Source organism: Rhinolophus sinicus, linkage group LG07 (assembly GCF_036562045.2).
Source record: "Rhinolophus sinicus isolate RSC01 linkage group LG07, ASM3656204v1, whole genome shotgun sequence".
In the NCBI taxonomy this organism is placed as follows: Eukaryota; Metazoa; Chordata; class Mammalia; order Chiroptera; family Rhinolophidae; genus Rhinolophus; species Rhinolophus sinicus.
Window position 1 is genome coordinate 80407411 of NC_133757.1, and position 26490 is coordinate 80433900.

At 47.4% G+C, this 26490-nt stretch overlaps 1 protein-coding gene and 1 pseudogene across 3 annotated transcripts in view; one reads left to right on the top strand and one right to left on the bottom strand.

Annotated features, from left to right (window-relative positions):
* Positions 1 to 1206: 1206 nt before the first annotated feature.
* Positions 1207 to 26490, top strand: part of AKAP8L (A-kinase anchoring protein 8 like) — a 29813-nt gene continuing 4529 nt past the window's right edge. Inside the window, exons 1-13 of one of the 3 annotated variants that reach the window (XM_019736859.2) lie at positions 1207 to 1348; positions 6098 to 6172; positions 10231 to 10263; positions 10548 to 10605; positions 10708 to 10788; positions 12669 to 13122; positions 13218 to 13314; positions 13396 to 13466; positions 13796 to 13859; positions 14761 to 14869; positions 16322 to 16463; positions 16770 to 16875; positions 17077 to 17207. In XM_019736859.2, coding sequence (XP_019592418.2) covers positions 1336 to 1348; positions 6098 to 6172; positions 10231 to 10263; positions 10548 to 10605; positions 10708 to 10788; positions 12669 to 13122; positions 13218 to 13314; positions 13396 to 13466; positions 13796 to 13859; positions 14761 to 14869; positions 16322 to 16463; positions 16770 to 16875; positions 17077 to 17207 — 1434 coding nt within the window. In that variant the 5' untranslated portion in view covers positions 1207 to 1335. Of the gene's footprint in view, positions 1349 to 6097; positions 6173 to 10230; positions 10264 to 10547; positions 10789 to 11376; positions 11865 to 12668; positions 13123 to 13217; positions 13315 to 13395; positions 13467 to 13795; positions 13860 to 14760; positions 14870 to 16321; positions 16464 to 16769; positions 16876 to 17076; positions 17208 to 26490 lie in introns of those variants that run through there. The other 2 variants (XM_019736857.2, XM_019736860.2) reach the window with 2 other exon arrangements.
* On the bottom strand, positions 23586 to 24425 carry LOC141572777 (large ribosomal subunit protein eL27-like; annotated as a pseudogene).

Sequence of the window (26490 nt, forward strand, 5' to 3'; positions counted from 1 at the left end):
GAGAATTCCAACCCTACAGAAGAATAGTACAATGAACCCTCATGTACTAGTCAATTGTGAACTCATGACCAATCTCGAGCTGTTTCAGCTATAACCCCTCCACTCCCTCCTCCCACTTCCCTACCTGAATTATGGTGAAGCACATCCTGGTCATCAGATCAATTAATCTCTTAATAGTAGGTCATTATCACACCTTAAGAAATGGACACTTCTCTAATATAAACCAGCATGATTTAAAACAAATATTTAAGTAAAACAGAAAAGTGTACATGTAATTGTATAGCTTGATGAGTTTTCACAAACCCACTTTACCATTTTCAGTGTCCGCAGCTCTGTCCAGTAATCTCTTAGAAGTTATGAGATGTGTCTGACAGTGGATTCCAAACATCCAGTGAGGGTGCTGAGGACAGGGCTGGAGCCTGGCTGGGCCACTGCAGGATCTCTAGAAGTCCAGAAAGAACCAAGAGGGTTTTAGAAGGGGCGTTCCAGCTTTAACACTTGTCAAGGCTCTTGAACAAATCATAAAGTCCAAGTCTTAGTTTTCTTATTTTTTTAAAAAAGATCCTTGCAGGTATGAGGGAGCATTTGAGATGATAAACAACACATATTTATTAAATATATAATATAAACATGCTATATAAACATGTTATGTAACCATTAATCACAAAACACAACATTTATTTAGTGCACTCGGCATTGGACTGATTTCTTTACGTACATTATCTCAGGTTTGAACATGAGATTCAGCATTTTGTGTGGAGATTAGTTTTAATTTTCATTCCAACATGGTTTTACCGTGCTCATATTGGAGCTTAAAGCCAGAGACATTAGAAACTTAGCACAAAAGGAAAATTAAAAAAGTAAAACAAAAAAAGAAACAGCCCAGGTTGGCACAGCACCCCGGTGGCAGAGCCGGGATTGGAGTGGTTCCCTGCGCTGCAGGTCCGGCTCCCTCTGGCGGGCCTTCTGGGCACAGGCCCTCCTCCCAGCCGGCCGCGCTTGAACCTCAGGTCTCTCCGTAGTGCATAATTCCGCCCCTTGGAACTCCACCTCCTTCTTTTAGCCAATTGTCGCGGTCTTGGTATAACAGGAGGCGGGATTAGGGCGGGGCTCTCATTAGATTGGCATCATCCCTAACCATTAGTATGGGGATGCTCCGAGATAGACAGCATGGTGGCCCCATAGATGTGAAGCCAGAACCCGGCGCGGGCCAATGCGGTCGGGAGGCGGGGCTCGGTTGTGTGTAGAAAGGGCCCGGGGGATTGTGGCAGCTATCGCAGCGTCGGACGAACGGAGCAGCTACCGGAGTCCGCGGGTGCAGTCTTCGCTGCTGCCATGAGCTACACAGGTGGGCCCGGCGGGGCTAGGGATTGAGCTCCGGGTGGGGAGGAACAGGGGCGTGCCCGGGCCGCGCCCGGCTCACCCGCGCCTTCACCGGGGCCTGGACACTGTCCTCTGTTGCGGTCACAAAATGGCGCCGCGGGCCGGTGGCCTCAGGTTCGCGCCCCTCGGCTCCTCAGTGCTCTGTGCTTGCACACTAGTGTCACGGCCACCCGAGATCTTAGCTTCTGTCGCTGGTGTCCGCGGGCCCCGCCCTCGGCGCTCGACGTCTCTCCTCCCAACACCTCCACCCCGGCCTGGCCTCCTCGGACACCTCAGGTGCCTTTTTCTCAGGTCTCGGCTCTTACGGTCAGCCAGCGGGTTCGCCTGCCGTCGCCTTTACGGCACCCTCCCCCGCGCAGTGTCCCTGCAAGATGCCGCAGCTCCCCTCGCCCAGCGCCTGCCCCGGGCTGGGAGATGCGCCAGGCCCCAGGCCGGGGAGTAAATATTTGGAGGATTTGTGCTGAGCGGGGCACCGTGGGTCCTGAGGGGCTGAGCCTGAGCCTTGCGAGGAATAGCTGGGCTTCCATAGTAATTCGTTCACCATTGTCAAATTCTTGGTGTCAGGGGCTGAATAGACATTGGAATACTGGCAAGAATTCTTCAAGCAGTTTATAGGCCAGGGCAGACCACAGTAGGCAAGCAAATGAATCTGGGATATATTGTGGGGTGGTCAGTACCCCAAGGGGGTTGTTGTATTACATGGGGTGGTTGGAGATCTGTAAAGAGGTGATATTCAAGCAGAGACGGCAATAGAGTAACAGAGTTAAGGATATCTGGCCCGGGAGCCTTTGACATAAAAGCCCAGGGGCAGGAGCTGCCTGGCACCTTGGAAAATCTTCCAGGGAGACCAGTGAGACTTGAACAAAGGGGGCGGGGGGGATGAGTTCAGAGAGGCATGCCTGGGATGTGTTTGGGTGATTGTAAAGCTCTCTGGATGAATTGAACTGCTGTGTTTGCCTTGGCAGTGACCAATGAGGCTGCTCAGTCAGGAGCCATGGAGGAGGCCTCCCTCTTTGATGAGGGTATTAGGCTGAACTTGTGTGGTTGCCTGGTAACCCACATTCTCCTGAAAGTGTTTGGGACTGAGAATGGAACCTGAGACTCTGCGGCTCCTACAGGCTGCTTTATGTTGGCCTAGGCAAAGAGGTGGTGCCAGGCTTTGCTCCTCTGGCTCCCAGATCGGGAGCTTGGCAAGAACCCCAGTTTTTCAAGCAACCATCCTTTCGACTAGTGGTTTTCAACCTGGGCAATTCTGCTTCTCAGGGGACATTTGGCAATGTTTGGAGACATTTTTGGTTGTCACGTCTGGTTGGGTGGGGTTCTCCTGTCATCCAGTGGATGGAGGTCAGGAATGCTGCTGAACATCCTACAGTGCACAAGACAGGCCTCACCACAAAGAATTACCGGGCTCAGAAATCAGTAGTACCAAGGTTGGGCCACCCCCTGCCCTAGGCCTTTCTGTAACTTTCCTGGTTCAGGAGGAAAGGCAGTAGGGTTGTTACTGGCATCTCTGGAATTGAGATGTAATCCTTCTTACCAAGTCTCACTGAGAACTGGAAGACGGTTCTGTGGTTTTTAGGGGCAAGATTACTGAAGAAACCAGAAGATGTATGGTTGGGTTCTGTGGGGTAACTTAATAATGGAGCATTCATATTTATAGACAAGGAAACTGAGTTAGAGGTCACTAACGGCTAAGTCTGAATTTCAACTCCAGATCTTGTAGGCTGTCATTCTGGGTTTGAATAGGCCCTGAGATAGCCAAGCTAATGAGGTAATGATTAGTTTTTCCTTGGTCTTGATCAACTGGAAACCACAGTAGCTTTATAAAGCCTTTCCTTTTTAAGAAGCAGACCACTAAAGTCAAAGGCATTTTAAGTCACATCTCAGACGACTTTCGCGTTTAAGGAGAAGTTCTGGAGGCTGTGAAGCAAATGTTACCATTACTCGTAGAAGGTGATGAAAATAATCTGTCTTTCTGATAACTTGTCCAGCTTTTGAACCTTGTTAGTTTCTATGTACTTAGGAAAGGAGTCTCCATCTCTGGGACTGAGGGGAAAGATGATCCAGTGGAAACACTGGACAGAAAAATCCAGAATCAGGCCTTCAAACAAAGGTCTGAAATGCTACCCATCGTTTTATAGGAACATTTATTGCCTCACGGTTTCTGTGAGTTAGGAACACACAAGTGGTTTTAGCTGGACGGTTCTGGCTTGGGATCTCTCATGAGGTTACAGTTTGCATGTTAGTCGGACTGTAGTCATCTGTAGGATTCACTGGACCTGAAGGACCCCACCCCCCCACAAAGTGATGCAGACTTACATGACCGGTCAGTTGATGCGGCTGTTGGCTCCTGACCATGTGGACCTCTCCACAGGCCGGCTGGAGGGTCCTCGCAACATGATGGCTAATTTCTCCCAGAGTGAACGATCTGAGAGAGAACAAAGGGGAAGCCTCGGAAGTCACACTCAGTCATTTCTACAATCTCTTATTGGTTACACTGGCTACCTCTATCAGTTTGGGAAGGGACATGTCAGGAGGCAAGACGCATTAGAGGCCATCTTGCAGGCTGGTGACTACCAGATAGTATCCCCTTTCAGAAAAAGAAGGAAAAGAATAAAACTGAGAAGCTTGGTGTATTTTTGTGGGGAAAAGATGTCAGAGAGGCTGGCTCAGAGGGAGGGGCTGTGATGCGTGGTTATCCTAAATCCATGGTCTGACCTTTAGCTTTATAGGACCGAAATTTTGCTTATTTTATTTTTTTCACTCAGAGCTGATCAGGCTGGTAAATCAAACCGAGAAGAAAACGCTTCACGAACCCAACCAGAAAGGCTTTACTCATAATTGGAGTGTAACTGGCCACAGAAGGCCCTGCCCTGCAGACAATGTTGTGGAGCAGAATGTGAATGTGGGGAGAACGAGTAGGTTGCCATTGAGCTCGGAAGGTTGGACAGATTGTCTTTCCTTTTTCCCAGAGAACAAAGAACCAGGGGCTCCCTCCCCTGAATAGACAGAGCTTTGCTCTGCAGCTTTTATTCTGTGTTCCACGGTGTATTCTTGTCAGTGTGTGGTAGGTTCCAGTTGCAGCTGCAGTATTTACAAACCATGTTACTTAAAGTCTGGGGCCATTTTGCTGTCGATTACTGAACACGTAGTTTCTAGAGGCTAGTTGAACAAACGGTGGAGAAAGGTGTTAGGGTACTTTTTTACACTACGAGGCTTCCTCATGGATGAACCATCTGAAGAGTGCTTTCAGTGTTTCTTGTGGACAGTTAATCATCAATGCTTAGAATTTAGGCATCTCTGGAAGGGACTGGGTCCCTGGAGGGAATCCCTTTGAATTTGCCCTGTTTAAATAGGGAAGGTGAAGAAGATTGGGTTTGTATACTTGCGGCTTTCTCCTTCCCCAACACCTCTTCTCATTTCCCTCCTCTGGGGCTTAAAGATGAAGTGTGGCTGCACTGATCCTTGTTTGAGACTGTTGGAGCTGGGTGTGTTTTGGATTTCTGGCTTGAAAGGAGGAGATTCCACAGCACCCGCACCGGGATCTGGGCCAGCACCTGCTAATTATTGATAAATGTATTATTTCTGTACCAAGGGGGGTAAAGAAAGACTTTAATTGTCCTCAAGAGGTCCGTTTTGCCCCCAAATGAGTGTTGTACCACATTTGAGGAGAGCACTTGGTTTGCAGACCTCTTTGGACTATGGAATTGCAGGGTCAGGGATCTTGGCCGTGGCCCCTTTGTTGACTGTGGTGAGGATGGAATGAAATAATGCAGGTAAAGCTCCTAGCACCCGGCAGTGGAAACACTTGTTCAGTGTTGGCAGCGGTTGCTGTCATCTTTCGCTGCGGTTTTAAGAGATGAACTAGAGACTGCCAACAAAGAGACGAATGCCCAGTGAGGGGAAGGCACTTGGTCTATGCTTCTGTGGTAAATAAGTTATTGGAGGCACTGGCTTTCATTTTTAGGGCATGAGTTGACTCTGATGGGAATAGGCAAATATTGCCTCTGACGGTGTCTGTCATAATTTTAGTGCTATGGGTAAATCGTTAAAAAAATTTTTAAATGTAGGTTTAAAGAAGTGTTAGGGTTCATCATAGTCTGTTACAACCAGCATTTAAGAGCAGTAGTTCCTGATAGAGGTTCAAGTTTTCCTTTCTTGGTACTAACTCATTTTAAGTTGAGAAATAGCTTGAGAGTTGAGAGATTAGGAAATAATACCTGTATGTTGTATATAATATTTATTCCATATAAACATGCAGACCCAAGTAATTATGTTTAAGAGGTAATTGAATATATACATTTTAATGGGAAAACTGAAAAAATACAAAGCAGTTTGGATTTTAGATTTGGGGGAAGAAAAGGGGTATTATTGTCTTAACATTGTTCAAAAGTAACCCTATCTTTATTTGAATTGGAGGTGGCTCACCTCCAATTAACTGAATGATAATTTGAGTACTCATTTATCAAAATATGTTACTGGTTTTAAGTATTTGAAAATATTTATCCTGTTCTTCTGGTGTAGCAAGTTAAACATAGCCTGCCTTTCCATTGGTTAATAGGTTCTGGAGGTGCAATTAAAGTGTTCAGAAGCTAGAGTTTTGGTGGCTTTGCAGTGAGGTGAGGGTTTGCCCGCCAGTCTACATAAACGGTAGTCTTAGGTCATCATCATGTGTCTTGTTTGGGGAAATTAACCGCTCTGTGCATTTGTTTAGGCTTTGTCCAGGGATCTGAAACCACTTTGCAGTCAACGTACTCAGACACCAGCGCTCAGCCCACCTGTGATTATGGTAAGTGTGGGCCCCTGGGAATCAGAGCACTGGTGAGTGGTCTTCCTTCTAGTGGCAGAGCAGTCTGGTGTCTTCTTGCCTTTGGCATTGCTGTCACCCTGTCTTACTTTTCTAAATCAAACTTGTACAAAATGGTGTGATGGGCTGTTAAAGTATCCGGTGCTCTCCTTGGAGGCAATCACGGGAGAGAGATCTGTGTTTTTGAGCAAGCTGGAGTTCTTAGGGCCGGAAATTGGTTCCTTTAACACTTTACCATTTTGTTAGAAGTCTGTGACAAAGGTCTGGCTTCAGAAACTCTTACTGAGGGCCTGGGAAGGAGTACCAAGGATTGATCTGAGCAGAAATCAAACGGTTAACGTAGCCCCAGGGTAGTGCACAGACAGGCAGCCTCTCTAGCGCTGCCTGTCTGAATGTCGCAGGCTTTTAGAGATGTCAGCCTGTCTCAAGCCATGCAGCTCCTCGCACATAGGGTTAAGGGAAAATCTCTGATTGATTTCTCAAGTGTGGATAGTCTCGAACTAAATCTAATTCAGTATGACCCCGGGGGGTCATACATATTGTGTCGGCTTGCTTTGGCGGGCGTCACTGCTAATAAAGCTGGTATTTCCATGGTCTGTGACCCTCTTTGGAATTAATAAGGATAATGCTTTAGTTGCTGAGATGGGTAATTTGTTTTACTACCAAGGTCTGGGGAAAGACTGGACCTACATGTGACATTCCCTTAGAAATTACTGAGTAAATGGACATAAGTAAACTCCTGGAAGTATTAGCAGCTAGTCCCTGTGGGAGAGGGAGACTTAGAATGTTTTGAAATTGGGGCAGCCGGGTGGCTCAGGTGGTTGGAGCGCTGTGCTCGTAACACCGAGGTCGCTGGTTCAATTCCCACATAGGCCAGTGAGCTGCGCCCTCCACAACTAGACTGAGAACAACGGCCTGACTCGGAGTTGAAGGGGGGAAGGGGGTAAGAAAAACATGTTTTGAAATTGAATCAAGAGGTATCAGGTATTTCATAAGTGAGGAGCAACTTGATTTGCATGGCTTCCCTCTCCTGCCCTCCCTGCCTCATTCCTTTTAATTAAATGTACCAAATTGCAAGTCTTTTTTGAATTATTTTCCCTCTGGTTTACATATTCTGGGTCCAAGCGTCAGATACGCCATTTGCAAATATTTTCTCCTAGACCAGGGGTGTCCAAACTTTTTTCAACGTTTTTCACCAAGGGCCATATGCGGTAAAATACACAAACAGCCGGGCCACTCACTCGAGGTGAAGTACGTATTGCCTCACCTGGTTTATTTAAGTAAACTAAATATATTTTCAGAATTTGCTGCGGGCCAATTAAAAATGGATTGCGGGCCACAGTTGGCCCGCGGGCCGCAGTTTGGACACCCCTGTTCTAGACTGTGGCTTATGTCTTTCTTCTTTTGTCAGTCATTGTCTTTTGAAGAACACAAGTTCTTCATTTTGATGAATTCCAATTTACCAGTCTTAATAGATTGTGATTTTGGAGTTGTGTCTAAGAAATTTATGCCTAACCCAAGGTCACAAAGATTTTCTTCTAAGTTTTCTTTTAGGGGCTTCATAGTTTTTACATTTTACATTTATTTTGTGATCCATTTTGTGTTGATATTTCTACAAGGTGTGCAGTATAAGTCAAGATTCTATTTCACCTTTGTTGAAAATCAATTGAACATACATGTGTGGGTCTGTTACTGGGCTGTAATTCTGTTCCATTGACTTACGTGTCTAAATTTTCTCCAGTACCACACTTTCTTGATTACTATGTAGTGAGTCTTGAAATCAGTTAATGTGAGTCCTCCAGGTTTGTTCTTTTTCCAGAATTGACTTGGATAATCTAGTTCCTTTGCTTTTGCATATAAATTTTAGAATCAGTTTGTCCATTTCCATAAAAAGTCCTGCTGAGATTTTGGATGGCCTTGAAACTATAGATTAGTTTGGGGGAATTCACATCTTAACAATATTAAGTCTTCCAATCCATAATACTCCATTTATTTAGATCTTTGATTTCTTTCATTAATATTTTGTAGTTTCAAACACAGAGATCCTATTTTGTTATACTTATATTTCAGTGTTTATGTAGACAACCATGTTGTGAAAGAATAGGGACAGTTGTGTTTTTCCTTCTGGCTTAAACTGCAAGAAAAATATAATAACATTTAAATAACATTTTGAAAAACCATCAACATGCCTATCTTAGGTGATTGAATAATTTATAGGTGGATAGAATTGTGTATCCTGCTTTATTTTGCTTACTGTTAGAAGCTTTTCTTTGTGCTACAGAAAGCTTAATAGATTCTCTTTTGATTCCTCCATGAGATAGTTCACTGAGTATTTATTTTTGCTCTATAAGTATTGCTTACTATGACCATCTCCTTTTCTTGTGTTTGTTTCTTTTCTTTTTTTAAAAAAAATTGTACTAAAAATTCCCTTTGTCAGCCATGGTCTCATCTTTTCTGAGGATCGACGTGAGTTTGGATGTTCTTTTGGAAGGGGCAGGTCTTAGGAGCCCCCAAATGCCATAGTATAGACAAAGGCTTCCCTTGAAGGGACCCAGCTGGGGAGCCCATCAGGGAGTCTGGGTTGCTCCGAGCATAGCAAATAGCACATAGGGAGTGCTTGTCTGATCCTGTTTTAGTAGCCAGTGCCCACTCCTGCTTCCTTTTCTTGTGCTTCCTTGCTGTTCTGCTGGGCCCTCCGCAGTTCAACCAGGGCACCATATTCTAGCCTCACAAGCAGAGCCCAGGTGGGTCTGCCTTTGCCTCCCAGTCCTGTTTCCTTTTGAGTAGTGTCCACTGTCCCTCGTGCAAACAGCCACGAGACCAGGCCCTTGTTAGCTGCCAGGGCTAAGTGTGCATTATTCCTTGTGTGACTCTGCCAGCCTCTCTGCTTGCCCGTCACTCGTTATGTGATTCCCTCCTCCTGGCTGGCTTGCTGCTTACTGGCTAGTGGTGTCTCTCCTTTCACATGCAGTGCTCTGGGCCTGAGTCGTGGCCAGACCTGCCAGCCTCTGCGCTGTTTGCTCCGGATGATAGTTGCTGACTAAACGAATGAATGAGAAGCCTCTGCTTTGCTTTCCCCAGACGAAGAGGAGTTTTGCTTTGGGAGCTCTCTCGCGCCCGTGTTCATTCCTTGCAGTGGTCATTAGAGTCCCTCGCGGGTTTTTGATACCTGCCATTCTGTTTGTGTGCTGGATTGAGGAGAACCTCGGCCTGCTCCCTGTTCTCCCTGGTTCACCTTCTCGTTGTGTGCACGCTTGCTCCTCTGTGGCTGGATTCTGCCATGTATCATCCTCCCGTCTCACGAAGCTTTGGTCCTGCCCTGGGATGAGCACGGTCTGTTTGCAGGGCAGAGAGAACCGGAAGTAGGAGATGCTTCTGGGCTCCCACCAGAGACACTGGGAAGGTGGTCTCCTGTTCTCATGGACTCTCCTGGGGAGGAAGTGTGTCTGCTTGACTCACTTAACTCTGCATTTCTTCACTTCTCAGTGGCTGTGTGTTCTTGAAGGAATGAAATTTTCTCATGTGCTCTTTCAACTCCAGAGCATATTAATTTATAATCCAGAGTTGTGTCTTGTCCTTCCTTCTGTTGATGTCCAGCGCAACTCGCACAATTCAAGGGCTGGGTGACCCTGTTAAAGCAGACATTTGTGAGACTAGGGTATGTCTTCAGAGTGGATGAGGGTTCTGTGCTGAGCTTCTTGTACAGCAGAGTCTGTGTGAGGCTCTTATGGGATTGGGGGTAATCTTCTAATTTTGGCTCTTTGAGGGAGGAGTATAGGAGCCAAATTCCTTAGCTCCCAAGGATCTTGTGAAGGGGAGGTCCCTCGAATAGTAGATGGTCCAAGCCACAGAAGGTGGAGCACCAGGGCAGCAAGTGGCCTGGACCATTTACATGGTGCTCGCAAGCTCCAGGTTTCTCAGCTCCGGGCAGGTTCAGGCTCCTGCAGCCAGTCAGATACTGGGAGTCATTGTCTTCATTTGTGCCTGAATTAAAGTCTCGTAAGCAGTTGTAGATGTAATTACCCTTTTACTTTTTGTAGGATATGGAACTTGGAACTCTGGGGCAAACAGAGGCAAGTATGATTCTCATGATTGCTCCCCTCTCCCTTGGTATTGAACTGATGTGTTTCTGCCACTATCCAGTTTGGCCCCGGGTGTTGGGGTGATTACCTTTAGGGGCTCTGGACCAGTTACTCATTCACACAAGGCCTCATCGGGAGAGCTAGGGCCCACCCAGCCTCGGGGGGCTAGGGTCCCCAACTTGTCTCTGTGATAGAAAACGTCCTTGTCTCTCTCTCTCTGTCTCTGCCTCTCTTCTCCCTCCCCCCGCCATCTCTACCTGTGTCTCTCATTGCAGGCTACGAGAACTATGGTTATGGCTACGGCTATGGCCAGGATAACACCAGCAACTATGGGTACGGTATGGCCACTTCAAACTCTTGGGAAACGCCCAGCTCTGACACAAATGCAAACCCTAGTGCTACAGGTAGCGCCAGTGCCGATTCCGTTTTGTCCAGAATGAACCAGCGCTTAGATATGGTGCCGCACTTGGAAACAGACATGATACAAGGAAGTGTGTACGGCTCAGGTGGAGAAAGGTGAGTGGGTGCCTGCCTGGGGGCTGAGGCTCGGCGGGGGCACCTCCCACCTCCTGCCTGCTGGCTTCTCCCTCTCTGAATCATCTTCCTGTCTGTTTTCTCCCTCCTTGCTCTGTTGCTGGGACTCTCAGAGACTCTGCTGGGATCTAGTGCTCGTCCTTTCTCTGGCTTTTGTCCCCCCTCATTCCATGGCCTAACGGCCAGCCTCTCCCCCGGCTTATAGGGGGAAGAACAAGCCCAGACTGGGCTGGCTTCCCTGGACCCTCCAAATGCCTCTTAGGAGCAGAGTGTTAAGTGGCCCTTCCCTCTGGAGACAGGCATTTGGAGTTCGCACGAGACTTGGCATCCTGCCTGCTGTCAGGGCAGGACAGGTTGGGTTGAGTGTGCAGAGTGGGATGAGCCTTTGGGGCTGATCACAACGGGCTGGGCTATCTCCACATAAGGGACAGGTCCTGCCCTGGGACACTTCCTGGCTGCTCTTCAGTGCCTGGCAAATGTGCGCCTGTTGAGCCTTGGAAGTGCCCTGTGAAGAACTGTCACCGTCCTCTTTCTGCAGATGGGGAACATGAGGCGCAGGCGGGTCACACCCTTGCCTGAAGGTACCCAGGAGTAAGTGGTGGAGCTGGACCTAGCACCCAAACCTGCCCTGCTCCCCAGCCTCACGTTGTAGGTGTTTGTTGTGGTCTAAACTGGTGCGGGCCCAGGAGGTCCTGTGCCCTAGCAAGAGCTTCAGTGAGAGGGGCACGTGGGTTTCTAGCGCAGAGCAGCGTGGAGCAGCCTAATGGGGAGAGTAGAGAGAAGGGGCCTGGCCAGGCACTGGTAGGGTCAGGTGAGACCCCAGGGCCACTGGGAAGCAGAGGGTGCCAGGGGGACTTCTTTGCATGGGCTCCGTAGCAAACAAAAAGTGTGAGAGGAACCCCCAGAAACACTCCCTGCCCTCGTTTCTGGCAGGTACAGTGCTTGGAACTAAGGCTGCCAAAGGCAAGGAGGGGCTTGGCTCTTGTCTCTATGGCCATGTGGACCCTGTACTACTGCATATGTGCCATCGTGCCACATCCTGGAGCCGGGGAGCACTGGTGAGGGATGGCGTGGCACCTGGGTAGCACTGGCTGCTTCCTGTGCCCATGAGACGAGTGGGCTCTGGGCCTGGGGGGCTGTGGACTGCAGCTTCCACCGTTAGCACAGCTCTCTGTGCTGCCATGTCTCCCTGCGGGAGGCTGCTCTGCCTTCCCTGTCGCTCTGTAGGGTCTGATGCCTCATCCTGGGCTCCTGGTTGAGGTGATAGAGCACTTTTTCTAGCCCCTGGGCAAGCTCGCGGTATCTTTCCTGGGAAACACTCCCCATTTTGTCCCTCTTCTCCTCTTGGGTAGTGAGGGATTTTGGCGGGTATAGAGGTTCCCCCAGCCATGAGGGATGAGACCTGCGCAGGGTTTCTCATGGGTGTTATCAGCCCATTGGACAGGCATTCGTGTGCTGGAGGATGCTGGGGTGCTCGGCTCTGCCCCCTCCCCACTTCCCTGCACGCCCCAAGAAGCATCTCTGTGCACTGTGGCTACCACAGACACGTGTACGTGTTTCCAAAGGACTAAGGGCTATGCGATGTCTCTGCCCCTGAGACCTGCTCCATCCCAGTTGTCCTTAGGGTCCCCAGGCAGGTGAGTGGCAGCACAGTCTTGGGGACATCCGCTGACGGGCCCTTCCTACTTCTAGCACTCTGCTCCTGAGGGGCTTCTTAATTGGCATTTCTGAACATTGAGCCTCTCCGGCAAGGGGCACAGGTGCTGGAGCAGGGCTTTCTGTCCCCAGGACGGGGAGGTTTGGGGATGGCCAGGGTGATGGGGCCTGAGGCCTTCCCTGATTCTTGCCATCTCACTTTGCAGATATGATTCCTATGAGGCCTGTGACGCGAGGGCCGTCCTGAGTGAGCGTGACCTTTACCGGTCGGGCTATGACTACGGCGAACTTGACCCTGAGATGGAAATGGCCTATGAGGGCCAGTATGATGCCTACCGAGAGCAGTTTCGCATGCGTGGCGGCGACACCTTTGGCCCACGGGCTCAGGGCTGGGCCCGGGACTCCCGGAGTGGCCGGCCAATGGCGTCAGGCTATGGGCGCATGTGGGAAGACCCCATGGGGGCCCGGGGCCAGTGCATGCCTGGTGCCTCCCGGCTGCCCTCCCTCTTCTCCCAGAACATCATCCCCGAGTACGGCATGTTCCAGGGCATGCGTGGCGGGGGCGCCTTCCCAGGCGGCTCCCGCTTTGGCTTCGGCTTTGGCAATGGCATGAAGCAGATGAGGCGGACCTGGAAGACCTGGACCACAGCTGACTTCCGGGTGAGTGGAGCAGGCCTTCCCTCCTGGCCCCTGGCTGGCCGGAGCAAAGCGCCTGGGCTCACCCACCCTGACCTGGCTCCATCCTTCCCACCCAGACCAAGAAGAAGAAGAGAAAGCAGAGCGGTAGTGCTGACGAGCCCGATAGCAAAGCCTTCCGGACCGACTGCTCAGACAATAGTGATTCGGACAACGGTGAGCCAGGGCACTGGCCACTGCCCCTGCCTCCTGCCCCCTGGGGCTCCTGGGCTGAGCCTGCCTCCTCTCACCTTCCAGATGAGGGCACCGAGGGGGAAGCTGCAGAGGGCACTGAAAGTGCAGACGCTGTGGAAAAGGGTTCCAGAGCAGTAAGTGGCCCCGACCCCGCATGCTCTGTTTGCAGGGGTGCCGGTGAAGAGCAGGCTGCCTGAGCCCCTGTGCCACAGAGCTGGGCTCTCGCAGGGGCCACAGGCTGGCCTGAGGCAGCCCGGCACTCATGCGTGACCCGCCTACGGACGTGGGGAGCTATGGGAGAGGGAGTCAGGCTGTGGGCAGGCTGCCCCCCCAGTGGCAGTCTGAGCCCTCTGTGCGAGGGCTCTTGGGAGGATGTGAGGCGCCTGGCCCATAGCAGAGCCATTAATAAACAATTGCACATGCTTTGACACTTTGATGTTATATTTTTGAAATCGTGTCTTAGGAAGGAGATGATGAAGAGGGAAAAGAGGAGGAAAAAGAAGACGGCAAAGAGGACGCAGACAAGGGTGAGTCTTCTGAGTCGCCTGGGTGCTGGGGTGGCTCTTCCAGGCTCTCATTGTGGGAGGGGTCCAGCTGAAGGCAGGGTTGTGGCAGCTTGGGCCCTCCCTTGCAGGGCTGGGTATGTGCTGGCAGGAGGTTCCTCTTCCACTGTCCCCTTCTCGCTCTTCCCCTGTTCTTCTAGGCAGAGGCTATGGGTGGCAATGGCCCCTGCCTAGAACATGGGTTTTGGCTTCAGGTGGGGCAACAAGCAGAGTGTGGGGGAACCCCAGGTACACCCTGCCCTTGGTCCCTCAGTAACATACAGTCCGAGTCTCAGTGGCTGGTGTCCGAGCTGGGACCCTTGGTGCAGGTTTTACGGCTCTGGTTTGCGTGTCCTCTCCCTTAGCGCCTCTCCAGCCCCTGTGTTGGGACCCGTGTCCCCCCACCCGAGTGATGAGCGCCAGCAGGAACCTGACAGTAAATCCAGCCTCAGCCCACTGTTGCCGCGGTGCCTGGTGAGGGGTGGGCAGGGCCATGTGAGCTTTGGGGTCTTTGCCCCTGGCAGCTGCACTCAGGCCTCAGCTGTAGCCTCCCTGCATCCCACCGCCCAGCCCCTTTGAGCTTGTGCCATTGTTCCCACCGAGACAGCCTCTTTGCCTTCCAGACTCTCTGTGGCCCACTCTGCAGAATGTGGGTATCCTAGAGAATGGTGGGGTCAGCGGGTGTCCTCCCCTCTTGAGGGCCTTGGCCACAACTGTTTCCTGTTTAGCCCAGGGTACTCGTCTGCTCGTGGCCAGAGGCTTTGCTCAGACAGCTGCTCTCAGAATGGACCCCTTGGACTAGACGGCGGGTGCTCTAGCCAGAGGCCGCAGGCCTTCCCTGACCTGGCGGAGTCAAGCTGGTGATTGTGCCCCTCTGCTCCCATAGGGTCCCTGAGCGCCCAGGATGAGAGTGGCCAGACTAAGCGCAAGTTACAGGCAGGCAAGAAGAGTCAGGACAAGCAGAAGAAGCGGCAGCGAGACCGCATGGTGGAAAGGTAACCAGCTTCCCTCCACCCCTTTGCCTGCCTCGCAGTGGGGCTGCCAACAGGAGAGCAGGGCCATAGCTCTGCCGCCTCACCACCCTCTGGCCTCCCTTGGGAGCCACCACCTGCTCGGCCGTGCATGGACCCTGCTTCCTGCCAGGCCTAGCTCCCAAGGCCTGACTCGTCCCTTGTCCCTCTGCGGCCGCCTGGCGACCGCTGGCGTCTTTGGCCTAAGACCCAACACTGCTCGGCACCGTTGCCCAGAAGCTCCGGCGCTCAGTCACTCGGTGCACGAGCTCCGAGGTGCACTGGGGGCCTGATGCCCCTGCGGGAGGGGGCCAGCTCATCAGAGACTGAAGGTCCAAGGCGCCTGTGCCACCCCAACTAGCTGCCAAGAGGCCACCGTCGTGCCCAGGAGAGATGGCAGCACCTGTGGGCTGTGGCAGCCTTGGGCCTGCCCTCTGCCCTGCCCGCCGGCCCTGTCAGGCCGGCCCTATCTGCGGCTGAGTCCTTCACGCCCCTTGGTCGGGTCTGTCTGCCCTCAGGGCTCCCGCACTGGCGCTTGCCTCCTCCTCCTCCGCCTCAGACTCTTGCTCTTGCTGGACCTTCCTCAGCCTCGCCGGCGCCCGGCCCCTGGGCTCTCCAGACAAAGCTGACCCCGTGGCCCAGATAAGGACGTCCGGCAGAGGTAGGGACCCGCCCCGAGGCCTCGGTGGCGGCTGGCCTCCTCCGCCCCTTGCCACGGCGGCCTGCTCCGGCCCAGGCCCCAGACCCCGGGCTTCTGCTGTGGACACCAGGCCCAGACAGAGCACCTCGCTCAGGTGACTCCAGGCTGCCCTCTGGCAGGCCGGGCGGGCGCCCTCCTTCCAGCTCAGACTGGTCTCTTCTCGGAAGAGGAAGATGAGGCAGCAGGTGCCCAGGCCTGCTTGCCTCCCATCCCTCCCAACACCACCCCTGAGCACTCTGAGCAGAGGATGGGCTGGGCCTTTCGGTCCCCCAGGCCCCAGAAGGAAGATGGCAGCACCTTTTCGGGCCCTGCCTCGGGACTGCGTACTCCACTCTGCACCTCAGGGCCACCTGGCTCACGCCAGGGCATCCTTCCTTCCGGTCCCCAGCTGGGCCAAGTGCACAAGCTCCTGCCCAGCCTTGGTAGAGAGGTCCTCCGGCAACCTTCCAGCGACTCTTTGCCTGTTGCAGCAGCAGCTGCCTCAGGCTTCAGCCTCCTGCCTGTGGGAAGGAAGAGCTCCTTCCCTGTCCCCTACGTTGCAGTAACTGCAGCCTGCAGACTTTCTGTCCCTTTCTACTCCCGACCCCACTGGTCCCAGCCTGTCCCCCTGCTGGGACTGCACTTCAGAGGCCCGTGAGCAAGGCCTGTTTCAGGGCTTGCAGCTGGGTTGGGTGAGGCGGCAGCACTGTTTTGTGGGACCCTTGAAGCTCCAGCCCCTCGTTTCTCTCCCGTGGCAGGATCCAGTTTGTGTGTTCTCTCTGCAAATACCGGACCTTCTATGAGGATGAGATGACCAGCCACCTCGATAGCAAGTTCCACAAAGAGCACTTTAAGTATGTAGGCACCAAGCTCCCGAAGCAGACGGCTGACTTTCTGCAGGTGAGCCTTGGAGTGGCTCAGCTGCTCCTGGATTCTCAGACCCCTTAGGACAGGGGTGTCCAAACTTTTTTCAACGTTTTTTACCAAAGGCCATATGTGGTAAAATACACAAACAGCCAGGCCACTCACTCGAGGTGAAATACGTATTGCCTCACCTGGTTTATTTAAGTAAACTAAATATATTTTTGGAATTTGCTGCGGGCCAATTAAAAATGGAGCAGCCCGTAGGCCGCAGTTTGCATACCTCTGCCTTAGGAAATAGAGCAGCTCACACGAACCTTGGTCTCTCCTTGGTATTTCTGGCAGGAGTACGTCACCAACAAGACCAAGAAGACAGAGGAGCTCCGGAAAACCGTGGAAGACCTTGATGGTCTGATCCAGCAGCTCTACAGAGACCAGGATCTGACGCAAGGTAAGGAGCTTCCGTCCCACTGCCGCCCTGCCCTCCTGGTCACGACACCCTTCTTCCTCCAGGGAGCACCTGTGAGAGCAGCCTCAGACCCACGTGGAAGTGGCAGGGTGAAGTGTGGAGATAGTTTGGTGTCTTTCCCAAACTCCTGGGTCTGTCTCAGGCACCTGGGACCAGCGGCAACTCCCTCCTACTTCCCTACAGAAATTGCCATGGAACATTTCGTGAAGAAGGTGGAGGCAGCCCACTGCGCGGCCTGTGACCTCTTCATTCCCATGCAGTTTGGGATCATCCAGAAGCACCTCAAAACCATGGATCACAACCGGAACCGCAGGGTGAGTGGCCACCAGTGCCCTTCCACCATCCTGTGGGGAGGGCCTGGATTTATATGCCTCCTGGTGAGGGGTGCGGGGGTGTGGGGAACAGGCAGATACGGGCATTTCCAGCCCGGTGCAGTCAGCGTAGCTGCAGAGAGAGGGGCAGGAAATGGGGACTCTGCCTGGGAGAGGGTGGCCCTTAAGGAGCAGTGGGCTATGGGATGTGGGCCCCTCCGTGTGCATAGGGGCCAGTAGCCCAATTCAGTTCAGAAACCAAACGGAGAAGCATATGGGGCATGTGCTGCTAGCGGGGGCACTGAGGGGTCTGGGCTTGCTCCTGTAGGCAGCGCAGTTGGTAAGTGGGGGACTACCAGCATTAGAGCTGCTGTTAGAGATCTCAGGCCTGGTGTGGGAGGGAGGCGGGGCCATGCAGGGCTGCCGCGGTGTCAGGCCCAGTGTGCCTCCACCCTGGGAATGAAGAGAAGGGCGGGAGAGAAGAGCTGTTTAAGGAAGCGAACGGAGGTCGGCGTGAGGGAGTGACCAGGAGACTGCGATCCCACCGATTTCTGGCTTGAGTACCTGGTGGATAGTAGTGCTAAGAAGGGGAGGGTAGTATACGGTACAGGAAACGGATTAAGCTTGGTAAGAAATGGAACAAACTTCTTATTTCCCAGTGTATCCCCCATGCCTAGCTCAGAAGCCAGAGCAGGTATGTTTTGGTTGCATGGATGACATGCCCGGTTGGAGGCAGCCGGTAGAGAGTGGGGTGGAGGGGCTGTGTAGCAGGGAGTGAGCTGAGAGGACCCAGTCTGCGCTAGAGAGAAGCTTGGCTGCTGTCACCCTGGAGGAGGCTGAAAGGATTTGTGAGCAGTAATAGCAGCGACGGGGAGTGTGGGAAATAGCATGTATCAGCCTTTTCCCAGGCCCATCAGACTCATCTCTGGTCTTTCTCAGCACAGTGATTCTCAGCTGGGATGGGGTTGAGGGTCTGGCTTGGGTGGCTGAGGAGATTCAGGATTGGCGTATGCCACTGATCGTTGGGAAGACGAGGAAGACGTCCCTTGGCTTTGGCAGCAGAGAAGCTGTAGGGATCCAGCGAAGGCCAGGTTCTTGGGTTGGGAGCTAATAAGGGGTAGGGAGAAGGCAGATTGCAGGGGATGGGCAGTGGTTGGCAGTAACTTTTGGAAAATCGAGGTGAAGTGAGTGATAGTTAGTGAAAGACAAACTCAAAATTGACCTTAAAATAAGTGAAAAGGATAAAGAAAGAAAAAGAGCCATAACAACTAGTACAATTACTTAGAAAGATACTTGAGAAGGCACCAGAAGTAGTTCGTTCATGGAGATAGTTTGAATACAATTTAAATACCATGTGTTTTAAAATACTAGACTGTGGCAATTAGTGAAAAGCTTCTAATCATTATGATTTTTGGTAACAGCTTTATTGAGATATAATTCACATTCCATACAATTTACCCATTTAAGGTCTACAATGCAGTAGTTTTTAATATAGTCACAGTTATGCAGCCATCCCCACACTCAATCATAGAACATTTTCATCACCTCAAAGAGGCCCATACCCTTTATCCATCACTCCCCAAACACCAGTGCTCCCCCAGCCTTAGGCAAACACTAATCTAATATCTGTCTCTATATTAGCTTATTCTGGGCATTTCATATCACAGCAATCCCATAATACGTGGTCTTCTTCCACTTCGCCGTAGTGTTTTCAAGGTTGCTGCACATTGTTGTGTGTATCTGAACTTTATTCCTTTGTATGGCCTGAAAATAGTGTCTTGTACGGGTACATCACATTTGGTTTGTCTTTTCATTGATTTGGGCATTTGGATGTTTTCCACCTTTTGGCTATTATGAATGTTGTTACAAACATTTGTGTGGACATGTTTTCATTTCTCTGGGGTATGTATCTAGGAGTGAAATGCCTGAGTTAAATAGTGTAACTCTTCAACTTCTTGAAGAACTGCCAGACTGCTGCACCATTCTATATTCCTGCCAGCAATGTATGAGGGTTCTGATTTATCCACATCTCACCAGCACTTGTTACTTGACTTTGATTCTAGCCGTGCTAGTGGCTGTGAAGTGGTATTAATTCTGTTTTTCATTTGCATTTCCCTGATAACTGACTAATGATGTTGAACGTCTTTTCATAGTGTTGTTGTTGTTTTTAACCTTTGGTCTTCCTTGGAGTTGGAGATTCCTGTTCAGATCCTTTGTTCATTTTTCAATTGTTTGGTCTTTCTGAATTAAGTGTCCTTTATATATTCTAGATACAAGTCCCGTATCAGACATGATTTGCAAATATTCTCACTCATTCTGTGGGTTGATTTTTCTTCTTGATGTGTCTTGCAGCACGAAAGTTTAATTTTGATGAAGTCCCATTTATCTATTTGTTTCTTTTGTTGCTTGTGCTTAGGGTATCATATCTAAGAAACCATCACCAAATCCAAGATCACAAAAATTTACCCCTATAAGAGTTTTAGTTTTAGCTCCTATGATTTGGATCTTTGATCCATTTCAGTTAATTTTTGTATATGGTGTGAGGTAAGGGTCCAATTTCATTCTATTCCAGGTGGATATTCAGTTGTCCCAAAACCATTTGTTGAAACGATGCTTTCCCCATTGGACAGTTGTGACAGCTTTGTCAGAAGTCAGTTTCTACATGGGTTTATTTCTGAACTCTCAATTCTACTCTACTAATCTATATAGTTATCCGCATGCCAGTACCACACTGCAGCTTTATAGTAAGATTTAGAATCGGAAAGTGTGAATCTTTCAACTTTGTTCCTCTTTTTCTAAATTGTTTTGGCTATTCTGTGATCCCTGAGTTTCCCTGAGTTTTAGGGTCAGTTTGTCAGTATCAACAAAGAAGTCAGCTGGTATTCTGATAGGATTGTATTCAATTTCTAGATCAAGTTGGGGAGTATTGCCATCTCAGCAATATTGTCTTGTAATCCGTGAATAAGGAATGTCTTTCCGTATATTTAGATCTTCTTTAATTTCTTTCATCAATGTTTTGTAGTTTTCAAGAGTATAAGTTTTTAATAACTTCTGTTGTTAAATTTATTCCTCAGTATTTTATTCTTTTTGATACTGCTGTAAATGGAGTTAATTCCATTTTCGGGTTGTTCTTTGCATGTGTATAGAAATATAATTGATTTTTGTATATTGATTGTGTATTCTACCACCTTACTGAATTTGTTTATTAATTCTAATAGTTTTTTAGTGGATTCCTTAGGATTTCCTATGTACAAGATGAGTCATCTGCAAATAGGGATAGTTTAACTGCTTCCTTTACAATCTGGATGCCTTTCCTTTTTCTTGACTAATTGCCCTGGCTAGAACATTCAGCACAGTGTTGAAGAGAAATGAGAGCAGACATCTTTCCCTTTTTCCTGATTTGGTGGGGTGAGCAACAGTCTTTCACCATTACGAGGTATGATCAAACAATACAGTGAATGTTTAAATAGGAAAAAATGTATTACAATAAAAGACACATTAATCCTCCTCAAAACACTCCTCCTCACGTCAAACACTCTTATCCCATTGTTCTTGCCACTTTCTGAAGCAGTTCTGGAAGTCCTCTTTCTTGACTGTCTTTAGTGTGCTGTCATGGCTACCTCAATGTCCTGAATCATTTTGACTTTGGGGAAGGGCCAGAAGTCACAAGGTGCCAGATCTGGTGAATAAGGTGGATGAGGACACACTGTAATGTTTTTATTTGACAGAAATTGCCATGTACCAGAAGCGATGTGTGACACAGAGTGTTATCATGATGGATGATGATTTAGGGCACACTTTAAAACACACCTCTCAACCGTGGCTCACACCCGACTGACAGCACTGAACAAGTCGAAACTTGTCACACACTGTTACTAAGGTTCGATATGCCGCTTCCCTATTGAAGATCCCTGCCTTTCTGTTGAGTGGCACTCTGCAGCAGCATTCACCGTAATTTGTGATCACCACAAAAAGGCTGTGTGTCACGCTTCACTTCTGGTACAGTAATTTCTGTCAAATAAAAGCATTACATTGTGTCCTCATTCACCTTATTCACTGGATCTGGCACCATGTCACTTCTGGCTCTTCCCCAAAGTCAAAATGAGCATGAAAGGTAAATATTTTGAATCGATTCAGGACATCGAGGCAGCCATGACAGTGCAACTAAAGACACTCAATAAAAGAGGACGTCCAGAACTACTTCAGAAAGTGGCAAGAATGATGGGATAAGTGTGTTCATAGCGAGGGGGAGTATTTTGAGGGGGAGTAAGAGCAATGTGTCTTTTACTGTAATAAATTTTTAAAAATTGAAACACTATTTTTTATCACACCTCGTATGATGTTAGCTGTGCATTTTTAATAGATGCCCTGTGCCTGATTGATGAATTCCTTTCTGTTCCTAGTTTGTTGAATGTTTTTACCCTGAAAGGGTATTGGATTTTGCCAAATGTTTTTCTGCATCTGTTGAGATGATCATGTGGTTTTGTTTTTTATTGTATTGGTGTGGTGTGTTACATTAATTGATTTTGGGTGTTAAATCATCCTTGCATCCTTGGGATAAATACTGCTTGGTCATAGTATATGATTCATTTTATATGTTGTTGGATTGGGTTTGCTAGTATTTTGTTGAGAATTTTTCATCTTTATTCATAAGAGATAATTGGTTAATAGTTTTTGTTGATATCTTTACTTTGGGTATCAATGTGATACTGGCCTTCAAGAATGAGTTCAGAAGTTTTTCCCTCCAATTCTGTTTTTTTTTAGAAGAGTAAAGAATTGGTATTAATTCTTTAAGAGTTTGGTAGAATTGGCCTGTGAAGGCATCTGGACCTGGGCTGTTCTTTGTGGGTTGCCTTTTTTTTTTGATTATTAATTCAATTTCTTTACTTGTTATTGGTCTATTTAGATTTTCTATTTCTTCTTGAGTCTGTTTCAGTAGTTTTTATCTTTTTAGAAATGTGTCCATTTCATCTAAGTTACCTAATTTATTAGCATACATTTGTTTGTAGTCCTTTTTATTTCTGCAAGGTCAGTAGTCCCTTTCTTTCATTTCTAGCAATTTGAGCCTTCTTTTTTTTCTTGGTCAATCTTGCCAAAGGTTTGTTAATTTTGTTGATTTTTAAAAAGAATACACTTTTGGTTTCATTGATTTCCCCCCACCCCTGCCTTTTGTTTTTCTTTTCCAGACTTCATTAATTTCCACTCTAATCTTTATTATTTCCTTTCTTCTGCTTGCCTTTAGGTTAAATTTACTGTTCTTTTTCTAGGTAATTGGTTTGCAATCTTTTTTTTTTTTTTTAAGGAAGGCGCAGCTCACAGTGGCCCATGCAGGGATCGAACCAGCAACCTTGGTGTTATTAGCACCATGCTCTAACCAACTGAGCCACCCCTGCAATCTTCTTAATGTAGGCATTTATAGCTATCAGTTTTCCTCTGAATACTGCTTTCACTGTATACCATAATTTCTGGTATGTCCTCATTTTTATTCATCTCAAGTTATTTTCTAATTTCTGTCTGATTTTTTCTTAGACCCATTAGTTGTTTATGAGTGTCATGTAATTTCCACAAATTTGTGAACTTCCCTAATTCCTTTCTATTACTGACTTCAAATTTTATCCTATGTGTTCAGAAAACATACATTGTATTATTTCACTTCGTTTTAATTTACTGAGGCTTGTTGTATGGCCTGGCATATGGTCTATCTTGGAGAATGTTCCCTGTACACTTGAGAAAAATGTATATTCTGCTGTTATTGGGTGGAGTGTTCTGTATCTGTTACACCTATTATTGTTCAAGCCTTTTATTTCCTTGTTGATCTTCTGCCAAGTTGTTCTATACATTAATGAAAGTGGGATATCGAAATCTCCAACTGTTATTGTTGAATGACCAACTGTTTCTGCCTTCATTTCTGTCAATTTTTATTTTATGTATTTCAGTGCTCTGTTAGGTGCATCTATAATTGATAATTGTGTCCTCCTACTGGATTGGCCCTTTTATCATTATAAAATGTCCCTTTCAATCATAGAAACTTTTTTTGTTTTATATGCTATTTTGTTGGATATTTGTATACTCAGTTCAGCTTTCTTATAGTTGATGTTTGTATATCTTTTTCAATTCTTTTACTTTACATTTACTCATCTTTGAATCTATTGAATGTATAATAATATATGCTACGGACAGCATATAGTTTGATCTTGTTTTTTTTTAAATCCAGTTTGACAATCTCTACCTTTTGACTGGATTATTAATCCATTCACACATCATGTTATAGATACTGTTGGATTTACCTCTGTTGTTCTTCTAGTCCCACTTTACCTCTTTCTTTCTTTATTTCCGTTCGTTCATTCATTTGATTTTTAATGACTGAAGCAAAAAAAACATTTAAAACCACAGCTTCTTGAAGAACCATTTGTTCTTGCTGGTCTTGTACCTCGCTTCGAACTTGACTCGGCCTCCCGCTGGGTCTTGTCCACAGAGTACCTTGTGGCCATGAGGTGATTGCAGTTATAAACTTTCACAAAAGGTTTCATCCTGGACCTCTTAGCAGTTTTCTTCTTGCCCATGACAGCTGTCACTTTTCGGGCATAGCAGTCAATTCCTGCCACCAGAGCATGGCTGTAGGGGCAGGCTGAGGTGCCATCATCAATGTTCTTCATGGTGACTGCTTTGTATCTGGAGTAGTGTCCGGCCAGGACCAGCACCACCTTCCTGGGTTCATAAACTTGCCCATTTCGACAGCAGCCGCTCAGACTTACAGCAGAAAGGAAATAACCTCTCTTCCGCCTGCTTTCTTTTATACTATTAGGTATTTTTTAGTGTAACATTATAATTTCTTTAATGATTTTTTAATACTACATTTTTGGGCATTATTTTCTTAGTGGTTTCTCTAAACCTTACCTTATACATACTAACTTCTCAAAATCTCCTTCAGATATAATAACTTAATTTCATTGAGATTAAGTTACTCCTCTGTAGCTCTCTCTGCTAGAAGGTTTTTGTGTTATTGTGATACAAAGTATTACATCCATATATGTTACAAATCCAGTAATATAATATAGTATAATTGTCACTTTATATAATTTTTTGTCTTTTAAGGAAGCTGACAGAAGAACAATTACATATTTCTAGTTTTTGTGATATTAGCCTTCTTATTTCTCCTTCCGGATTTCTTCATTTGGATTCTTCCTGTGGATTTGAGTTACCATCTGTAGTCACTTCCATATTAGCCCGATTCAGCTTTACTCACCCCCAGTTCTTTGTCCTGTTATTGGCAAATACATTACATTTCTGTATGTTATAGGCCAAACAATACAATTACATATATATTGTTTTATACAACTGCTTTTTAAATCAGTTGAGAAGATAGGAAAAGAAATATGCATTTATAGTATAGTATCTTATAATTATATAATTACCTTTATTGTTCTTCCATGTGGATTCACATTACTGTCTGCTATCACTTGCTTTCATCTTGAACTTCCTCTGGTATTTCTTGTACAGTCTGCTAGCAGCAAATTCTCTCAGTCCTTGATTGCCATATGTCTTTATTTCACCTTCATTTTTAAAAAGATAGCTTGGTTGGGATAGGATTCTTGGTTGACAGTTTTTTCTTTGAGCATTTTAAATATGTTATTCCACTGTCTTCTGGCCGCATTTCCCCTGAGAAGTCAGTTTTTAATCTTATTGGGGTTCCCTTGTAAAAAGTGATGATTCATTTTTCTCTTGCTGCTTTTCAAGATTTTACCCTTGTTTTTGGCTTTGTGGATCTCTGCAGAGCTGGTCAGGCTGCCATTCAGAAAGTCTGTCCTTGAATTCATTTTTAGGAAGCCTTTTTAACCTTAATTCCAAAAACCTGATAAGGATAATACCAAAATGTAGATTAGTTTATTATTAAAGAATAAAAGTGCTAAGTAAAATATTATCATTATCAAAGTAGTAGTGATTCAAATGTGAGATACATTTGTGTTTATGTATTTGGAGTTTGTTGAGCTTCTTGGATGTGTAAATTAAAAAGTTTTGCATCAGATTTGTGAAGTTTTTAGCCATTATTTCTTCAGACATTTTTTTCTGCTCCTTTCCCTTCTCTTCTGGTGCTTCCATTATGCATAATCGGTCATTTAATGGTGTCCAAGGTTGTCAGCCTGGCTATTCATTTTTCTTCATTCTTTTTCTCTGTGTTTTTCATATTGTGTGATCTCTGTCGATCTACAAATTCACTAATTCTTCTGCCAGTTCAAATCTACTGTTGAGCCCCTCTAGTGAAATTTTCATTTCTGTTGTATTTCTTAGCTCCAAGATTTTTCTTTGTATAATTTCTTTATTGATATCTCTATTTGATGAGACAGTGTCATCATGCCTTTTCCTCTTCCTACCCCTCAAGTCTTATTGTATTTGCTTGTCTCTTTGTTTAGTGACTAGTCAAATTATTTTAGCGAAGTCTTTTTTCTTCCTGACAATGTGAAGCCTCTGATACTGAGTCTTGGAGGAGACAGCCATGGGCAAGGGCACAGCCACCCTGGGATGACAGTGGTTTTGACAGCACTGCCTTTCACTGGCTCTCTCCCAGACTACAACTCAGCTGTTAACCTCCACGAATTGTTGGCTGATGGCTCTATTGTTTTCATTAATGCCTTGAGGCACTCAATTGCTCTTCAGTCTGATCGAATTAAATTTGGGCTTCTTTACAGGGATTGTATTTTTAAGGTCATTGTTTGATGAGATTTATTCTGAACCTAGGGAGGTTCTTAGCTCTCTGTTTTACTGGTTCTCTCTGGTAACCTAGCTAGCCAGTGGTTTAGTTTATATTGCTGTCGCATCTACCCCTCTCATTTTAATTGCTTTTCTCCACACTCTGCTGTTTTGACAGAGCGCTTAGTCTTACACTTCCAGGAACTCTTGCAAATGGAGTAAGTTCCTTTAGGAAGAAATTGGAGAGCTCAGTGTTTTGAGGCCTTCTTTTCTTCCTGCACAAAATCTTTGAGCCTAGGCTTTGGAGCTTGGGGTGGGGACAATGGAGCACATCTCTCTGAGTGACCCTGCTGCTTTATAAGAGATGGGTGGGGAGGCAGTAGTAACCTATGGTCTTCTTGGTTTGGTTTGCCTCTCCCTGCATAGAACCTCTGCTTTATGAACAAGCCAGTATTTTCAGCATGCCATGCCCAAGGTCAAGCCACCATTCTATGAATGGGGGCTCAATAGAGGAGGGAAGTCCCCACCTCTCAGAGGAACTGTGCCCAGAACTTAGCCTCGGCAGCACGAAACTAGATGTTGGGAAGATAGAGCCCTC